At 47.9% G+C, this 19,844-nt stretch overlaps 1 protein-coding gene across 16 annotated transcripts in view; it reads left to right on the top strand.

The window, feature by feature from the left end:
• The window catches only part of zc3h3 (zinc finger CCCH-type containing 3), a 120,811-nt gene that overhangs the window by 31,211 nt on the left and 69,756 nt on the right, over positions 1 to 19,844 (top strand). For all 16 annotated transcript variants that reach the window (XM_052480049.1, XM_052480048.1, XM_052480047.1 and 13 more), the window contains exon 4: positions 17,601 to 17,751. In XM_052480049.1, coding sequence (XP_052336009.1) covers positions 17,601 to 17,751 — 151 coding nt within the window. The remainder of the gene's footprint in view (positions 1 to 17,600; positions 17,752 to 19,844) is intronic.

Genomic DNA, 19,844 nt, shown 5'->3' with positions numbered 1-19,844 from the left:
AAAAGCTAACGGAAGCCCTGGTGCACTCACACTCACTGCCTGTTCTGCCACCAATAAGGAGAGCACGAGAAAGGGGGAGGAGAGGGAGAAAGGGGGAGGAGAGGGAGAAAGGGAGAGGAGAGGGAGAAAGGGGGAGGAGAGGGAGAAAGGGGGAGGAGAGGGAGAAAGGGGGAGGAGAGGGAGAAAGGGAGAGGAGAAAACTGAGAGAAGAAGACGACACGGTATAGGTTAGATATTCACTTGGAGAAAGGCAAGATACACATCTGGCAGAGTAAGAAGAGAGAGAGATACACATCTGGCAGAGTGAGAAGAGAGAGAGGGAGTGTTCGAAATAGAGGAGGCGGGTGGGATGATCGGACGAAGAGACTATGTTGGATGGAGGGAGTGAAGAAAGAGATGAATGACTTGAAAGCTGGAGATGAGAAAGGTGGAAAGGAGGCGTAGGGAAAGAGCGAAGGGGGGGGGTGAGTGTTTATTTGGAGGTTTGTGTCTTCGGAGCACCTGCTTGACTTCAAAAGGGCTGGATAGGAGGGAGCGGAAGCTGACTGGGTTAGAGAGGCCTCACCATCCCCCTATCCCCTTCATAAACCACCTGACCCCTCACCCCTGACCACTGTAAATGTAGCCCTCACTGTGGCTGTGGGCCATGCCGCTAACCTTTACGCTAACAGCTACAGTGGGTGGCCAGACAGTAGCGCGTTAGCTCAGCATTAGACATGAATAATAAGGTCAAAGGTCAGGGTCAAGGCCAGCGCCGGTGATCATTCTCCGAGAGCCAAGGGTTTCCAGTAACGTAAATAAGACCACAGTTTTTGAGAAGTGCTGAGGGTTTTGTTCATAACTCATAGCCTCATAGGCTACGGTGTGTTTTCTGTGTGTTTATTTCACCTTTATTTAACCAGGTAGGCTAGTTGAGAACACCTTTATTTAACCAGGTAGGCTAGTTGAGAACACCTTTATTTAACCGGGTAGGCTAGTTGAGAACACCTTTATTTAACCAGGTAGGCTAGTTGAGAACAAGTTGAGAACAAGATAAAGCGTAGCAATTTGACACATACAACAACACAGAGTAACACATGGAATAAACAAATCATACAGTCAGTAATACAGTAGAACAAAAGAAAACAAAAAGTCTATATACAGTGAGTGCCAATGAGGTAAGATAAGGGAGTTAAGGCAATCAATAGGCCATGGTGGTGAAGTAATTACAATATAGCAATTAAACACTGGAATGGTAGATCGGCAGAAGATGAATGTGCAAGTAGAGATACTGGGGTGCAAAGCAGCAGGATGAATAAATAAATACAGTATGGGGATGAGGTAGATAGATGGGCTGTATACAGATGGGCTATCTACAGGTGCAGTGATCTGTGAGCTGCTCTGACAGCTGGTGCTTAAAGCTAGTGAGGGAGATGTGAGTCTCCAGCTTCAGAGATTTTTGCAGTTCATTCCAGTCATTGGCAGCAGAGAACTGGAAGGAAAGACGACCAAAGGAGGAATTGGCTTTGGGGGTGACCAGTGAAATATACCTGCTGGAGCGCGTGCTACGAGTGGGTGCTGCTATGGTGACCAGTGAGCTAAGATAAGGCGGGGCTTTACCTAGCAGAGACTTGTAGATGATCTGTAGCCAGTTGTTTGGCGACGAGTATGAAGCGAGGGCCAACCAACGAGAGCGTACAGGTCGCAGTAGTGGGTAGTGTATGGGGCTTTGGTGACAAAACGGATGGCACTGTGATAGACTGCATCCAGTTTGTTGAGTAGAGTGTTGGAGGCTATTTTATAGATGACGTCACCGAAGCCGAGGATTGGTAGGATGGTCAGTTTTACAAGGGTATGTTTGGCAGCATGAGTGAAGGATGCTTTGTTTGCGAAATAGGACGCCAATTCTAGATTTTAATTTTGGATTGGAGATGCTTAATGTGAGTCTGGAAGGAGAGTTTACGGTCTAACCAGACACCTAGGTATTTGTAGGTGTCCACTTATTCTAAGTCAGAGCCTAGGAGCCAGTCATGTTGGACAGCTCTCTTTCCTCATCTCCTACTCTTTCATAAGCAATTGTCTGATGAGGTAATGGGAAAGAATCTGTCTCAATGAATGAGTCATTTCATCATACTGACCTTGTTGTAACAGCATGAGGCTATATTATAGATATCCTAATAAGAGAACACACACACACACACACACACACACACACACACACACACACACACACACACACACACACACACACACACACACACACACACACACACACACACACACACACACACACACACACACACACACACAAACCTCAACTACCAGGTGTCAAACTTAAAAGTTCAACACCTGGTAGCTCAGTGTGTGACGCACATGGGCTGTGTTGTTGTGTCTCGACCTTGCCAGTGTGTTACTGTGTAATGGAGACCCCATGAAAGGTGGATCCCTTTTTATAAAGAGGGTGTAAAGAAGGACTAAATACACCCTAAGAACAACCTCCAGTCCTCTGACTCTTTTCTGTTCCCCGTTCTCCCTCTCTCTCTTTTACACAGAAGCCGTCTTTCTAACCCCTTCTCTCTCTAACCCCCATCCTTCTCTCTCTCTAACCCCCATCCTTCTCTCTCTCTAACCCCCATCCTTCTCTCTCTCTAACCCCCATCCTTCTCTCTCTCCAACCCCCATCCTTCTCTCTCTCTAACCCCCATCCTTCTCTCTCTCTAACCCCCATCCTTCTCTCTCTCTAACCCCCTCTCTCTCTAACCCCCATCCTTCTTTCTCTAACCCCCATCCTTCTCTCTCTCTAACCCCCATCCTTCTCTCTCTCTTACCCCATCCCTCTCTCTCTCTTACCCCCATCCTTCTCTCTCTCTAACCCCCATCCTTCTCTCTCTCGAAACCCCATCCTTCTCTCTCTCTAACCCCCATCCTTCTCTCTCTCTAACCCCCATCCTTCTCTCTCTCTAACCCCCATCCTTCTCTCTCTCCAACCCCCATCCTTCTCTCTCTCTTACCCCCATCCTTCTCTCTCTAACCCCCATCCTTCTCTTTCGCTTTACTTATCCCTTGACCCCCTCTCTAACCTCCCTCTGCCCTCTCAAACCTCTTCGTCCCTGGCCCTTTCTCTCTCCCCCCAGCCATCTTTATAACCCTCTCGCCTCCCTCTTTCACCCCTCCTCCCCCTTAAACCCCCTTTCTGTTATCACTTTGACACTGAATGGCGGTTGAAAGTCTCTCTGCGTGTCTCTCTTCGGGGGTGTCTGAAAGGAAGACGAACTAACACCAGGGTTAGTGTTTGACCAGCCGTCCCCCATCACTCACTCACTGGCCCCGCGGCATTGCCCAAATGATGGATGTTGGCCAGACAGGCATGTGGTGCAATCAGAACCTTACCCTGGGTTTAAATACTCATACCAGAGAGCCCCAGATTAGTGTGTGTGGGGGTGAGCTAGGGGTGGTTGTGTAGGTTTGTGCATACGAGTGTACTATCTCTCATTCTTCTCAGGTCTGTTACGCTCAACAAAAACACATGTACACCTGCTCCTCCCCCCTCTCTCACACACACAGACATGCTTTCCTTTGCCATGTCCCCATGGGACTGCTTAGTAAGTAGTTCAGAGCTCTTGACATGTATCATGAGAGTCAGGCAGGGGTTCATATCCCATGTGGACTCTGTTGTTGTCCTCTGGAGAGAGAGAGAGAGATACCTAACCTTGGTGTGCCCTCTTACTTAGGGGAGGGTCACACACACATCCCATCAACTACTACAACTGACGTGTGTGGAGACTGACGCAAGCAAACACTAGGGCTGACCCCGTTTAGTCGACTGGTTGATTGTTTGGTCGATAAGCTGTGGTCAACCGAGATTTCGTTAGTCAAGCAGTTTCAGTAAAAATAAATAATAATGTTTCACGGTACAATTGTGGAGGCCACGGGGCTTGATTCCCGCCTGTCTCAGTGGACTAATCCATTCTGGAGGCCACGGGGCTTGATTCCCGCCTGTCTCAGTAGACTAATCCATTGTGGAGGCCACGGGGCTTGATTCCCGCCTGTCTCAGTAGACTAATCCATTGTGGAGGCCACAGGGCTTGATTTGCGCCTGTCTCAATGGACTAATCCATTGTGGAGGCCACGGGCTTGATTCCCGCCTGTCTCAGTGGACTAATCCATTGTGGGGCCACGGGGCTTGATTCCCGCCTGTCTCAAGGGACTAATCCATTCTGGAGGCCACGGGGCTTGATTCCCGCCTGTCTCAGTAGACTAATCCATTGTGGAGGCCACGGGGCTTGATTCCCGCCTGTCTCAGTGGACTAATCCATTGTGGAGGCCACGGGGCTTGATTCCCGCCTGTCTCAGTGGACTAATCCATTGTGGAGGCCACGGGGCTTGATTCCCGCCTGTCTCAGTGGACTAATCCATTGTGGAGGCCATGGGGCTTGATTCCCACCTGTCTCAGTGGACTAATCCATTGTGGAGGCCACGGGGCTTGATTCCCGCCTGTCTCAGTAGACTAATCCATTGTGGAGGCCACAGGGCTTGATTTGCGCCTGTCTCAGTGGACTAATCCATTGTGGAGGCCACGGGGCTTGATTCCCACCTGTCTCAATGGACTAATCCATTGTGCAGGCCACGGGGCTTGATTCCCGCCTGTCTCAGTGGACTAATCCATTGTGGAGGCCACAGGGCTTGATTCCCACCTGTCTCAATGGACTAATCCATTGTGGAGGCCACGGGGCTTGATTCCCGCCTGTCTCAGTGGACTAATCCATTGTGGAGGCCACGGGGCTTGATTCCCGCCTGTCTCAGTGGACTAATCCATTCTGGAGGCCACGGGGCTTGATTCCCGCCTGTCTCAGTAGACTAATCCATTGTGGAGGCCACGGGGCTTGATTCCCGCCTGTCTCAGTGGACTAATCCATTGTGGAGGCCACGGGGCTTGATTCCCGCCTGTCTCAGTGGACTAATCCATTGTGGAGGCCATGGGGCTTGATTCCCACCTGTCTCAGTGGACTAATCCATTGTGGAGGCCACGGGGCTTGATTCCCGCCTGTCTCAGTAGACTAATCCATTGTGGAGGCCACAGGGCTTGATTTGCGCCTGTCTCAGTGGACTAATCCATTGTGGAGGCCACGGGGCTTGATTCCCACCTGTCTCAGTGGACTAATCCATTGTGGAGGCCACGGGGCTTGATTCCCGCCTGTCTCAGTGGACTAATCCATTGTGGAGGCCACGGGGCTTGATTCCCGCCTGTCTCAGTGGACTAATCCATTGTGGAGGCCACGGGGCTTGATTCCCGCCTGTCTCAGTGGACTAATCCATTGTGGAGGCCACGGGGCTTGATTCCCGCCTGTCTCAGTGGACTAATCCATTGTGGAGGCCACGGGGCTTGATTCCCGCCTGTCTCAGTGGACTAATCCATTGTGGAGGCCACGGGGCTTGCACAGTCTGTCACTCTGAGACGTGATACTGAAATTGTATCTGGTTATATTATGTAAAAATAATGGTGCAACACTAATAAATAGAATAATATTTTATAACAAATATGCTTTCTCCCACGTTGGATACGGTCGCTGTCCGTGGTTCTGAAACGATCTTCAGTGCGGTGTAGAATTGCAGCCTTTCGCTATGTTGCTATGTGCATAATAGCAAAGTTAACCAGCATATTGGGATTGAGAACAAGGCGGCGCAGGCAGCAGCGATGAGGAAACAGCCTTTGCTTTAGCCTAATTGTCTAAGAAAAGTGAGGAGAGAGGAAACCCCAACTTAACTAGGTCGGTAATCAATAGCCTAACTTAAACGGGCCTTGCTTTATAAATGATCCATATATATCTACAGAAATAAGATGGAGCTTCAGTTAGTTGCCTGTTTGAGTGTTTGTTTAACAGCCTGAGCACCAAGTCTATTTTTCTATGCTGTAATAAAGGCTTTACAATTTTTCTGTTTCATTTATTTTATTTTATTTATCATGTTTCCAAACAGGGAGAAAAATATTGTAGGTTAACAGCACCTGTTTGTCAAACATAATATGCACCTCTCGCTCCTATACCGTACTTTTTCTTGATCTTCTTATTGTTATTTTTGTCATTTTTATTATCCTCATCATTGCAATAATTAGTAACGTCGTTATCATTAGTAGCTTTTTATATAAGCCTTGTATAACCACAATTGAGCTCTAGGCCTAACAGCGCGTCTTAATATCGTCACTTACTTAGGCCTTACACAGGCCTATATTTCTCTAACCACTACTCTACCTGGGGCGGCAGGTAGCCTAGTGGTTAGAGCGTTGGGCCAGTAACCAAAGGTTTGCTAGATCGAATCCCCGAGCTGACAAGGTAAAAATCTATCGTTCTGCCCCTGAACAAGGCAGTTAACCCACTGTTCCCAGGCCGTCATTGTTAAAAATAATTTGTTCTTAACTGACTTGCCTGGTTAAATAAAGATTAAAAAATAATAATAATAATATATATACTACTGTATCAATCGATCATTAATTAGTTCATGCCATCACACAACATACGAGAGATATTCATGCTTTGAAATGCAATCAAGCATTTTAGTTTTCAAATTAAATAATAAAACTTTGAATAATTAGCCTAAACAATAACTACTTTATATATTTTTGTTGTTTTTAGAACAGACTCTCTGGTACACTTATTTAGTGTTTACACTGTTCCCAAAATAGCCATGAATAGTAATAATATTGTAATCTAACGGCAACTGTTGGCACACAATACTCACGCAACGCTTGCTCATATACCCTCCTTTTTCTTGATCTCCAGTAGTTTTCACAACTAAGTCAAATGTCTTCCACAGATCTGACTTCCCCTTTCCCTCCTGAGCAACCAGTAAACATTTGCCCGTTTATTTTTCACGTCCTTCTCATCCATTTTGATGTCACTTTTTGATGTACAGTGTTTGGAGTTTGTTAAAACCTTATTTATTGATGTGATTATGATAGGTCAGCCCCTATTCGTCAGTTGCATGCGATGCTTGTTTCACGTAAAGAGAGCAAGGGTTGAGGGAATAGGGATTATTTTTTAGGAAACGTAAGAAACTACTGAACAAAATTCTAAATGCAACATTGAACAATTTCAACGATTTTACTGAGTTACAGATCATATATAAGGAAATCAATCAATTTAAATAAATTCATTAGGCCCTAATCTATGGATTTCACATGACTGGGCAGGTGTGCAGTCATGGGTGGGCCTGAGAGGGCATAGGCCCACCCACTTGGGAGCCAGGCCCGGCCAATCAGAATTAATTTCGCCCACAAGAGGGCTTTATTACAGACAGAAATACTCAACAGTTTAATCAGCTGTCCGGGTGGCTGGTCTCAGATGATCCCGCAGGTGAAGAAGCCGGATGTGGAGGTCCTGGGCTGGTGTGGTTATCCATGGTCTGTGATCGTGAGGCCGGTTGGACGTACTGCCAAATTCTCTAAAACGACCATACGTCGGCTTATGGTAGAGAAAATCCCATTACATTTTCTGGCAACAGCTCTGGTGGACATTCCTGCAGTCAGTATGCCAATTGTACACTCCCTCAAAACTTGAGACATCTGTGTCATTGTGTTGTTTGACAAAACTGCACATTTTAGAGTGTCCTTTTATTGTTCCCAGCACAAGGTGCACCTGTGTCATGATCATGCTGTTTAATCAGCTTCTTGATATGACACACCTGTCAGGTGGATGGATTATGCTCAATAACAGGAATATAAACACATGCATAACATTTGAGAGAAATTAGCGTTTTGTGCATATGGAACATTAGTGGGATCTGTTATTTCAGCTCATGAAACATGGGACTAACACTTTACATGTTGCATTTATATAAATGGCTGAAATTATGTTACAGTTTAGGCACGGACAGCACAATAAACACGTGCTGTGGTGTGGTGCCTTTTCACTGCAGTAGGGAAGAAAGCGAGACAACGTGCGCAAGTCACACAGGCACTCGCTGTCATTCTTTAACACCGCGTGACCATCGGGCTCTTGAGTCATTTGTGTCTTAATTATTTGACCGAACACTGTGCTGAAAGCATTAGACAAGCTCAGTGCATATGTTGTTGTTGACACACTGTCTGTCTATATATGGAAAAATAAGGTTAAGCATTTCGACCAATCGATTGGCTGAAAGAACAGGACGACTCTCGGTTGACCCAAGATTTGTTTTAGTCGGTGACAGCCCTAAAACACACAGACCCACTGACTCTAATGGCTGATCCTTAAATGGACAATGCCTGAGGCGCTTCCCTTTCGGGCCCCTCTTAACCCCCCTGACGGGGTCTATTTGATTGACAGCCAGTCACTCCCCTTCAACTCCACAACACGTTAACACGTCACATGGGTGACACATGAGTGAGCCGAGCTTGTCGGACGATTCGGTCCTTGGAACCAAAAAGCACTCGAGCGTCACTAGTGGTTCGTCACAAAGCGAGCCCCTGTCTTCTCCAATCATCTGACTGGGGTCAGGGTCGGGTCTGACTGGGGTCAGGCTCGGGTCTGACTGGGGTCAGGGTCGGGTGTGACTGGGGTCAGGGTCGGGTCTGACTGGGGTCAGGGTCGAGTCTGACTGGGGTCAGGGTCGGGTCTGACTGGGGTCAGGGTCGGGTCTGACTGGGGTCAGGGTCGGGTCTGACTGGGGTCAGGGTCGAGTCTGACTGGGGTCAGGGTCGAGTCTGACTGGGGTCAGGGTCGAGTCTGACTGGGGTCAGGGTCGGGTCTGACTGGGGTCGGGTCTGACTGGGGTCAGGGTCTGACTGGGGTCAGGGTCTGACTGGGGTCAGGGTCGAGTCTGACTGGGGTCAGGGTCGAGTCTGACTGGGGTCAGGGTCTGACTGGGGTCAGGGTCTGACTGGGGTCAGGGTCGAGTCTGACTGGGGTCGAGTCTGACTGGGGTCGAGTCTGACTGGGGTCTGGGTCGAGTCTGACTGGGGTCTGGGTCGAGTCTGACTGGGGTCTGGGTCGAGTCTGACTGGGGTCTGGGTCGAGTCTGACTGGGTTCTGGGTCGAGTCTGACTGGGGTCTGGGTCGAGTCTGACTGGGGTCTGGGTCGAGTCTGACTGGGGTCAGGGTCGAGTCTGACTGGGGTCAGGGTCGAGTCTGACTGGGGTCAGGGTCGAGTCTGACTGGGGTCAGGGTCGGGTCTGACTGGGGTCAGGGTCGGGTCTGACTGGGGTCAGGGTCTGACTGGGGTCAGGGTCGAGTCTGACTGGGGTCAGGGTCGAGTCTGACTGGGGTCGAGTCTGACTGGGGTCGAGTCTGACTGGGGTCGAGTATGACTGGGGTCAGGCTCGAGTCTGACTGGGGTCAGGGTCGGGTCTGACTGGGGTCGGGTCTGACTGGGGTCGGGTCTGACTGGGGTCAGGGTCTGACTGGGGTCAGGGTCGAGTCTGACTGGGGTCGAGTCTGACTGGTTCAGGGTCGAGTCTGACTGGGGTCAGGGTCGGGTCTGACTGGGGTCAGGGTCGGGTCTGACTGGGGTCAGGGTCGAGTCTGACTGGGGTCGAGTCTGACTGGGGTCGAGTCTGACTGGTTCAGGGTCGAGTCTGACTGGGGTCGAGTCTGACTGGGGTCGAGTCTGACTGGGGTCGGGTCTGACTGGGGTCGGGTCTGACTGGGGTCGAGTCTACGGTCTCCGGAGGTGTGTTTCTCATCTGTATGATGTTTTTTACGTATAGAAGTGTAGAAGGTGTTCGTGTGCGGGATGTGCCCGTGTGTCTGGATATTTATTGAAAGCATGGTAAACATCCATCCCTGTGGACGGGCCGAGAGGTGCATGTCTGTCTCGCTCTCGTCCCGCCCAACACATATCCTTTCTCTGATCTGTCCCACGGATATACACTCCCCTCCATATGTATTTGCACAGTGAAACTAACAGTTTGGCGCTATACTCCAGCATTTCATATTTGAGAGGTAATGTTTCATATGAGGCGACAGTACAGAATGTCAAATTTTATTTAATGTTTTTTTTCATACATATCTGTTTTACCATTTAGAAATGAAAGCACTTTCTCTGTTTAGTTCCCCCCCCAAGTATTGGGACAAATCCACTTCTAGTTTATTAAAGCAGTCAAAAGTTTAGTATTGTGACTCTTTTGGTTGTTTTGGATTATGTTTTGCCCAATAGGAACTGAATGTGCTTTAATGTCTTAACAGTAAAACAGATGTCTGAAAATACCCTCAAATAAACGCCGACACTCTATTCTGTCGCCTCATAAGACATTTGATCTCAAATCCAAAATGCTGGAGTTTAGAGACAAATTTAAAAGGTTAGCTTCACTGTCCAAATATGGAGGGGAGTGTATTTACTTTGTCATAGATAGTACCGTGACTTAACTTTTCCTGGTAGGTCAGATAGCGTGAGTGGAGGTGGAAAATAGGAGACTTCAGAGGGGGCTGGGTGTTACACTAACTAACTTGAAGGGGGCTGGGTGTTACACTAACTAACTTGAAGGGGGCTGGGTGTTACACTAACTAACTTGAAGGGGGCTGGGTGTTACACTAACTAACTTGAAGGGGGCTGGGTGTTACACTAACTAACTTGAAGGGAGCTGGGTATTACACTAACTAACTTGAAGGGGGCTGGGTGTTACACTACCCGTCTTGGAGGGCAGTGGAAGAATCCGCGAGCGTTGGGGGGTGGTGGGGACAGGGGGTGTGGTTTACAGACGATTGCTCCACACACACACACACACGCACAGATGATGGCTTTACCGCGATGACAGACAAAGCGTAGCCCCTCGGGCGACACCCGAATCCCCAAACCCCCTACTCCAACCCAACAACCACAATGACCCCTCCGCCCTAGTGACATCATCACTTATCGGGCCCTAGGGTGTGCATGGCACCGTCTCTCCTTCAATCTGTCAGTACACCTCTCTCATCCCGCCATCTCATATACCCTCTTATGCCGCTTATTCTAACCCCCCCACCCCAACTCAACAACAGAGAAAAACACTTTCTTTCCCTCTAAACGTATGTGAACATCTTTAAATCCCATTATTGTGATCCACACCAATACTTTCCATGTAGGAAACATGAGAAAACATGGCACAGCTGGCTTAACGGAACAGCACAAATTCAGATCATAAGATTTCTGGCATTTTACATGACTTTTATTGTGTGCTTGTTCATGAACTGAAGGCAAAACACAGGTAATAGCATGCCTAGACAGGAAGGAGGCCCTTAGTAGGAAATACTCTGGCCATCATCACTTCTGAATCCCACAGGCTCTCAAGGCAGCTCTGTTTTTATCCTAAGGACCGCTTCAAGGTCACACACACACACCATCTAACCCCTGACAGCAGGTCTGGGACCAGAGGCTGGGTCTCCTTCCTGTAGCATTTGTCCGCTGGACCAGTCAGTCAACACAGAGGGCAGAGCTAATTTCTCTCCCCTCTTTTCTTTCTTTCTTTCTTTCTTTCTTTCTTTCTTTCTTTCTGTCCTTTCTTTCTGTCCTTTCTTTCTTTCTTTCTTTCTGTCCTTTCTTTCTTTCTTTCTTTATTTCTGTTCTTTCTTTCTTTTCTTTCTTTCTGTCCTTTCTGTCCTTTCTTTCTTTCTTTCTTTCTTTCTTTCTTTCTTTCTTTCTTTCTTTCTTTCTTTCTTTCTTTCTGTCCTTTCTTTCTTTCTTTCTTTCTTTCTGTTCTTTCTTTCTGTCCTTTCTTTCTTTCTGTCCTTTCTTTCTTTCTTTCTTTCTTTCTTTCTTTCTTTCTTTCTTTCTTTCTTTCTTTCTTTCTTTCTTTCTTTCTGTCCTTTCTTTCTTTCTTTCCTTTCTTTCTGTCCTTTCTTTCTTTCTTTCTTTCTGTCCTTTCTTTCTTTCTTTCTTTCTTTCTTTCTGTCCTTTCTTTCTTTCTTTCTTTCTTTCTTTCTTTCTTTCTTTCTTTCTTTCTTTCTTTCTTTCTTTCTGTCCTTTCTTTCTTTCTTTCTTTCTTTCTTTCTTTCTTTCTTTCTTTCTGTCCTTTCTTTCTTTCTTTCTTTCTTTCTTTCTTTCTTTCTTTCTGTCCTTTCTTTCTTACTTTCTTTCTTACTTTCTGTCCTTTCTTTCTTTCTGTCCTTTCTTTCTGTCCTTTCTTTCTTTCTGTCCTTTCTTTCTGTCCTTTCTTTCTTTCTTTCTTTCTGTCCTTTCTCTCTCTCTCTCTCTCTCTCTCTCTCTCTCTCTCTCTCTCTCTCTCTCTCTCTCTCTCTCTCTCTGTCTCTCTCTCTCTCACACCACCCTTCTCTCTCCCCCCACTTAATCTGAGACACTAGTATGTACTCACACTTCCCCGAAACATACGCACACGTTATACGCACGAGTATTTGTGATCATACGACACCAACACTATCTCACACGCAGACACACACGACACCACTAAGCTCTCTCTCATACACACACGTGCACACACCCATGAGCACACAGACATGCCAGTCAGTGTGAGATATTGCACAGAACAGGCCATATTTTTGCTGGGTGGGGCAGTGGAGTGGTACTAATATTGCTAACTGATAGTCCGTGCCAGAATCTGATCTCCCTCTAACGTACTATACATATGTATCTATAAGTGAATCTGCCTGCCTGAGCTCAGCATTGGGTGTTAAACTATATGCCGGTAACTTGAGCACCAAGTTGGTGGATAACCGCATGACATTTGGAATGCATTTCAATCTGATAAGTTAGCCTATCGTTGAGCATGTCTATCAGATTCCCACTAAGGATGCAGAGGATGATCCCCGGGAGATTTGAATGGGGGGGGGTGTTGTACAGCAGAAGGGGGGTATAGAAGCCCCAGTATCAGACTGACTGTCAATAACAAGATTAATGGTCTACCGAGTCTCCGGAGGCGGTGTCGGTGGTGGTGGGGGGGGGGATTAGCCGTCAGGTAAGGAGAAGTGCCCCTTGCCAGAGTCACAGCGGCTGTGGGAAGGGACTCGATAGGGAGAGGCAGGGGATCACAGAGCAGGTAGGGTGAGGAGAGGGATAGATAGCAGCCTGTCTCTAGAGACGCCACGGTGTGGTGCGGTGTTATGATGGCATTATTTGATCACCCCTAAGAGGATGGGGTGGAGTGGTGCTGTGGTGAGCGTCATGCGTCATGCAGCTCTGTCACTCTGCAGACTAGAGCGTGAGACTGGGTGAAGAGAGCAGGAGGTCCGGAGTGGCAGGCACACTAAGATCTACTCTACCCGTCCGTCTCATAGAAGATGTAGCAGTCTTCACATCCCAGTCCCGGTCGATCAGATGGAGCAGCTACGTTAGGAACGCAGCCAAAGGGATCGAGATCCAATCCATGTAGAACTCTGTAGTTATTCGGTGTTTAGAGGAGGAGGGTTTCGTGTGTAAGTTCAGTAGCAGTAGCCCAGAGCAGAAGGTGTGAGGTGGTCTTGCTGGGAAAGGTGCAGTGCAGAGTGTATAGACTAGATCATCTGTGGTTTCACAGCATGTAGTTGTGTGTCATCTTGGGATGGATGGGTTTGATCTGTGTGTGTGCGTGTGTGTGTCAGCGTGGGTGATGAATGGAGGGTGTGCTCTGATTGTAAACCCCAGCAGGTTGTGTTGGTTGAGTGGGTCTGGAAGCAATAGGGACTCCCATCTTCTTCTACTAGACCACCCGAACACACACACACACACACACACACACACACACACACACACACACACACACACACACACACACACACACACACACACACACACACACACACACACACACACACACACACACACACACACACACACACACACACACACACACACACACACACACACACACACACACACACACACACACACACAAACGGGGGTCTTAATCTTCCTCTAATAGGCCTTTGACAGCAAGATGGGGGAGCGAGAGAGAGTACTACCCTTCTGCCATACACGCACACAGACTCTCAAGTGTGTAGCTACACTACAAACTGGGGCTGTCATTAAACAACAGCTAAAGTGGAACATCATTGTGAGTCGTTGTTGGGACTAGGTGAACTGTGCGAGGGGTGTTTGGAATAGGACTGAGGGAGGGGTTGGGTGTTGACGGGGAGGCGGTAAGAGGTGCGGGGTGCGGGGCACGGCAGCGGACTTTGACAAGCCCTATTTGTCATCTGCCAGGAGGCCCGAATAGCTCTGAATGCAATACAGATGACTGCTGGGAAGAGAAGGGACTACAGTCCAGGCAACTAATCCTGCACAACCATGCCCCCCCCCCCCCACCCCCACCTCACACCATGGTTATTATAGTAAATGAAAACTGAAACAAAAACAAAAATTGGAAAAACAATTTAGTCAACTGAAGTAAAACAATTAAGAAAAACATTTGAAAAACTATACTGAAACCGTCATTTTGCAGCCAAATGAAATAAAATAAAAACCATCATAAGTGTTCGTTTTTTTGTTATTTTCCTTCTAATGAGGTTTTCAAGCTTTTTTTTCCCGAATGGGGTTTACAAGCTTCTGAATCTGGCAGGTAAATGCTGCGAGTTGATGGCAACGTTTCAAATAGCTTTTACGCTATCACTAGCTAGTGGTAGCGTGAACAATAGCTTTTACGCTATCACTAGCTAGTGGTAGCGTGAACCATAGGTGTGAACAATAGCTTTTACGCTATCACTAGCGAGTGGTAGCGTGAACCATAGGTGTGAACAATAGCTTTTACGCTATCACTAGCTAGTGGTAGCGTGAAACATAGGTGTGAACAATAGCTTTTACGCTATCACTAGCTAGTGGTAGCGTGAACCATAGGTGTGAACAATAGCTTTTACGCTATCACATAGGTGTGAACAATAGCTTTTAGCTAGTGGTAGCGTGAACCATAGGTGTGAACAATAGCTTTTACGCTATCACTAGCTAGTGGTAGCGTGAACCATAGGTGTGAACAATAGCTTTTACGCTATCACTAGCTAGTGGTAGCGTGAAACATAGGTGTGAACAATAGCTTTTACGCTATCACTAGCTAGTGGTAGCGTGAACCATAGGTGTGAACAATAGCTTTTACGCTATCACTAGCTAGTGGTAGCGTGAACCATAGGTGTGAACAATAGCTTTTACGCTATCACTAGCTAGTGGTAGCGTGAACCATAGGTGTGAACAATAGCGGCAACAAAAGGTCAAGCTGAAACTTATATAAACTAAATAAAAATGGGTTTATAAAACTCAAACTAAATAATTATCAAAAGACTAATAGACTAAAAATAGAAAATCACAAAAATATCATAACCTTGCCTCACACATACACACTCGCATATGCACACACACACACACACACACACACACACACACACACACACACACACACACACACACACACACACACACACACACACACACACACACACACACACACACACACACACACACACCTATACATATCCAGCCTTACCTCATTCATACAGAGGGGCAGGTCCCGTGCGAGCGTGTGTGTGTGTGTGTGTGTGTGTGTTTTGGGTAGGTTCCAGCATGATGTGTGGTGATTCATGGGTAAATGTTTGTCTGAAATGAATGATCCAGCTGATCCAGAGCTGTGTGTACGCTGCCTGACAAGTGAAACACACTCCCCGTCCCCAGAATGTAAGATAAGAGAGAGAGAGAGAGAGAGGGTGGAGGAAGATAAATAATTGTGATGTGTCACTGCTATTTGCTTCTTGGTCATGCTTTGTTATTAAATGCTTATTAACATGACAGCAAGCACTTAAAGATACCCAATACAAATAATAGAAATTAAGTAGAAAGGGCACATTGTTGGGTCTCTCTCTCTCTCTCTCTCTCTCTCTCTCTCTCTCTCTCTCTCTCTCTCTCACCTTTGCACTCTCTCTCTCGCTCTCAATTTCCTTCCTCACTCATTAAGAAGACAAAGTGTTGTCACCGTGAGAGATGGGTGGTACAGGAGAGAGAGAGAGAGGGAGGGGAGGGGGGGCAGGGAGTAAGAAAGAGAGAGATTTTCTTTGTCACTGACATCTCTCATTTTCTCCTGCTGGGTCTCAGCGTTTGTCTGAATGAACAAAAGATGATTTATGTGAGATTTGAGCTGGGAGACTTCTGTTTTAGACCTTCCACAACACAGCTCTGGTTCAGTCGGAGATTCACTTGTATATTTCAACTCTAGAATTGACCCCGAGTTTTTATTTAAATTAGAACTCATTGTATTCATCCCCAGTCCTCTCCGATCTTCAGAATCATCAGTCTTATTCATTCTTCCACAGTCATCAGACACAACCTGAACCGTCACAGTACACTGCCCGATCCCGGAAAGCTAAATCATAACTCCGGGCTTTGATAAATCATCGGGTTTGTTAAATTGGTGTAGAGCAGCAGTTTCAGATCCTAGCGGATGCAAATGCCATTCGTTACCCGGCACAGCGTGTAATGTCAGCCAATCACAGCCATCATAAAGCCATATGATGGATACACACCCAAATAAATAACAAAGACGCCTATTATTTTTTTTCTCTATGGTCCTTCTGTAGCTCAGTTGGTAGAGCATGGCGCTTGTAACGCCAGGGTAGTGGGTTCGATTCCCGGGACCACCCATACGTAGAATGTATGCACAAATGACTGTAAGTCGCTTTGGATAAAAGCGTCTGCTAAATGGCTTTTTTTTTTTTCTCCTCCCCTCTTTTATGGATCTGCAAAATGATATAACGAATGAGACTTAAAGAGAGAAATCAAGGAGGGAGGGAAAGAGACAGAGGACAGGAATTATTAGGCTCATATATATTTATAGATATTTCCTTTGTTATTCTCTCATCTTTACATGTGAAGCTTGTTAAGAGAGCACACCCTGCCTGCCACAGAGTTCTAGGTGCGTGTGGGCGCCCTGCCTGCCACAGAGTTCTAGGTGCGTGTGGGCGCCCTGCCTGCCACAGAGTTCTAGGTGCGTGTGGGCGCCCTGCCTGCCACAGAGTTCTAGGTTCGTGTGGGCGCCCTGCCTGCCACAGAGTTCTAGGTGCATGTGTGGGCGCCCTGCCTGCCACAGAGTTCTAGGTGCGTGTGGGCGCCCTGCCTGCCACAGAGTTCTAGGTGCGTGTGGCCTAAATCCAGGCTTGACCCCACTCTTGACCCCAGGCTTGACCCTAAACCCAGGCTTGACCCCAGGCTTGACCCTGAACCCAGGCTTGACCCTGAACCCAGGCTTGACCCTAAATCCAGGCTTGACCCCAGGCTTGACCCTAAACCCAGGCTTGACCCCAGGCTTGACCCTGAACCCAGGCTTGACCCTAAATCCAGGCTTGACCCCAGGCTTGACCCTGAACCCAGGCTTGACCCTGAACCCAGGCTTGACCCTAAACCCAGGCTTGACCCTGAACCCAGGCTTAACCCTGAACCCAGGCTTGACCCTGAACCCAGGCTTGACCCTGAACCCAGGCTTAACCCTGAACCCAGGCTTGACCCTGAACCCAGGCTTGACCCTGAACCCAGGCTTGACCCTGAACCCAGGCTTGACCCCAGGCTTGACCCTGAACCCAGGCTTGACCCTGAACCCAGGCTTGACCCTGAACCCAGGCATGACCCTGAACCCAGGCTTGACAGCCAATCCCCCAGAGGTGCATTGACACATTGTAGTTTGTACCTATGAGTTAGCATGGGCACAAACGCCCTGTGTTGGTTTCTTGACCTGTCAATCTGATGTCAATCACTTCCTCTGTCTTCCCCAGGTCCCGCCTCTCTGTCGATGCATAGCCAATTGTCTCAGCGGGTTTTCAGGACGCGCTATAAGATAGTGACGCGCCTGGGCGGAGCCACCTCGCACACACCCCACTATAGCCACGCCCTCTCCTGGAGAGCCAAGAGGATCCATACAGCCAGGTAATGTGTACACACACACGCACGCACGCACGCACGCACGCACGCACGCACGCACGCACGCACGCACGCACGCACGCACGCACGCACGCACGCACGCACGCACGCACGCGCACGCACGCACGCACGCACGCACGCACGCACGCACACACACACACACACACACACACACACACACACACACACACACACACACACACACACACACACACACACACACACACACACACACACACACACACACACACACACACACACACACACACACACACACACACACACACACACATACTGCACAGTTTATACACACTGTAACACACACACACAGGCCCACACACACTATGGTTCACACACACACACCATGACACATACTGCATTTGAAAGACGCTCTGAGTTTATACATAGGCTGCACTCTGTTTACACCTCTTACATCTCAGAGAACAAGCCATGGTACTGGAGTTTACACTCTTACATCTCAGAGAACAAGCCATCACAGGCCCATCTCAGAGAACAAGCCACACTATGGTTCTTATGTTTAGCGTGTTTACACCTCTCTACATCTCAGAGAACAAGCCATCTTCTTCAGTTTATCATCTCAGAGAACAGCACCATGACCCAGGAAGGAGGGGGGCCTGTCTTTAAAGTAGCAGACAGGTGTCTGAAGGAAGGGTACGCCGTTTACACCTCTTACATCTCAGAGAACAAGCCATCAGAAGGGTGGGGGCTCTGTACGCTCTGAGTTTACACCTCTTACATCTCAGAGAACAAGCCATCTGAAGGGAGGGGGCCTGTACGCTCTGAGTTTACACCTCTTACATCTCAGAGAACAAGCCAGAAGGGAGGGGGCTCTGTACGCTCAGTTTACACCTCTTACATCTCAGAGAACAAGGAAGGGGGGTACGGGTTTACACCTCTTACATCTCAGAGAACAAGCCATCTGAAGGGGGGGCTCGTACGCTCTGAGTTTACACCTCTTACATCTCAGAGAACAAGCCATCAGTGGGGAGGGGGCTCACGCTCTGAGTTTCCATCTCAGAGAACAAGCCATCTGGGAGGGGGCTCTGTACGCTCTGAGTTTACACTCTGAGTTTCTTACATCTCAGAGAACAAGAGAACAAGCCATCTCAGAAGGGAGGGGGCTCTGGGGCTCTTCTCCCTGAAGGGGAACGCCAGTTTACACCTCTTACATCTCAGAGAACAAGCCTCAGTGGGGAGGGGGCTCTCTTTTCCTCTCTGTCTTTATATTGCTCTCTTTCTGCCTTTCATTTTGAGAATGAAATTAATTTCACTGAAATGAAGCTAAACGCATTTACTTAATAAGCACTCAATGAACATGTGACTTACAGGGCTCCAACTTAACCCCTCGCTCTTTATCCTCGTGTCTTTACCGCGCTCATCCTCACATCCAATCTATCCATCCTGTCCTCCCTGGACATGAGAAAGATGCTAAAACAGAGATTCTAGAAAGTAACCGATACAAATGAGATGGGGAGAAGGTACGAAGTGGTTATGAGGTCATAACTGGGGGACGGAGGGAGAGGTAATGAATCCCTATGATGATCTCATTATTGGCCCGACGTGCAATAAGTTCATGTGTTATTCATGACCTCATCACCGTGGGACGGACAGTTAGACAGTTAGTTCATGTTTTATTGTAATTGTTATTAACATAGACTTATGGTTTTATTGCGCCGCTAGTTAAAAGGTAATATGGTTATGCAGTTGGTTAATGTACTATTCCACTAATATGATCGGCGTCTTAATGATACTCTGTTTTCCTAAGCCTCGTAATGGGCTGTGGCGGGAGGAGATCACATACCGCGCAGGCACGAGCACAGACGCACAGACACACACACACACAGACACGCACACACACAGACGCACGGACACACACACACACAGACGCACAGACACACACACACACACAGACGCACAGACACACACACACAGACGCACGGACACACACACACACACCGTTGTGTTCACAGCGCGAAGGGTTCCGTTGGAGGTGCGGTGTGCTCTGCAGGTGTGCCTTTTGTCTCTGTGGCCGCCTGCTGTGTGCGAGTGTTTGCAGGTGTCTGTAGCCGTGTGAGACG

The sequence above is a fragment of the Oncorhynchus keta genome, chromosome 26 (genome assembly GCF_023373465.1).
Source record: "Oncorhynchus keta strain PuntledgeMale-10-30-2019 chromosome 26, Oket_V2, whole genome shotgun sequence".
Classification (NCBI taxonomy): domain Eukaryota; kingdom Metazoa; phylum Chordata; class Actinopteri; order Salmoniformes; family Salmonidae; genus Oncorhynchus; species Oncorhynchus keta.
The sequence above is the reverse complement of the archived record's forward strand: the minus strand, read 5'-3'. Positions and strand labels throughout refer to the sequence as shown.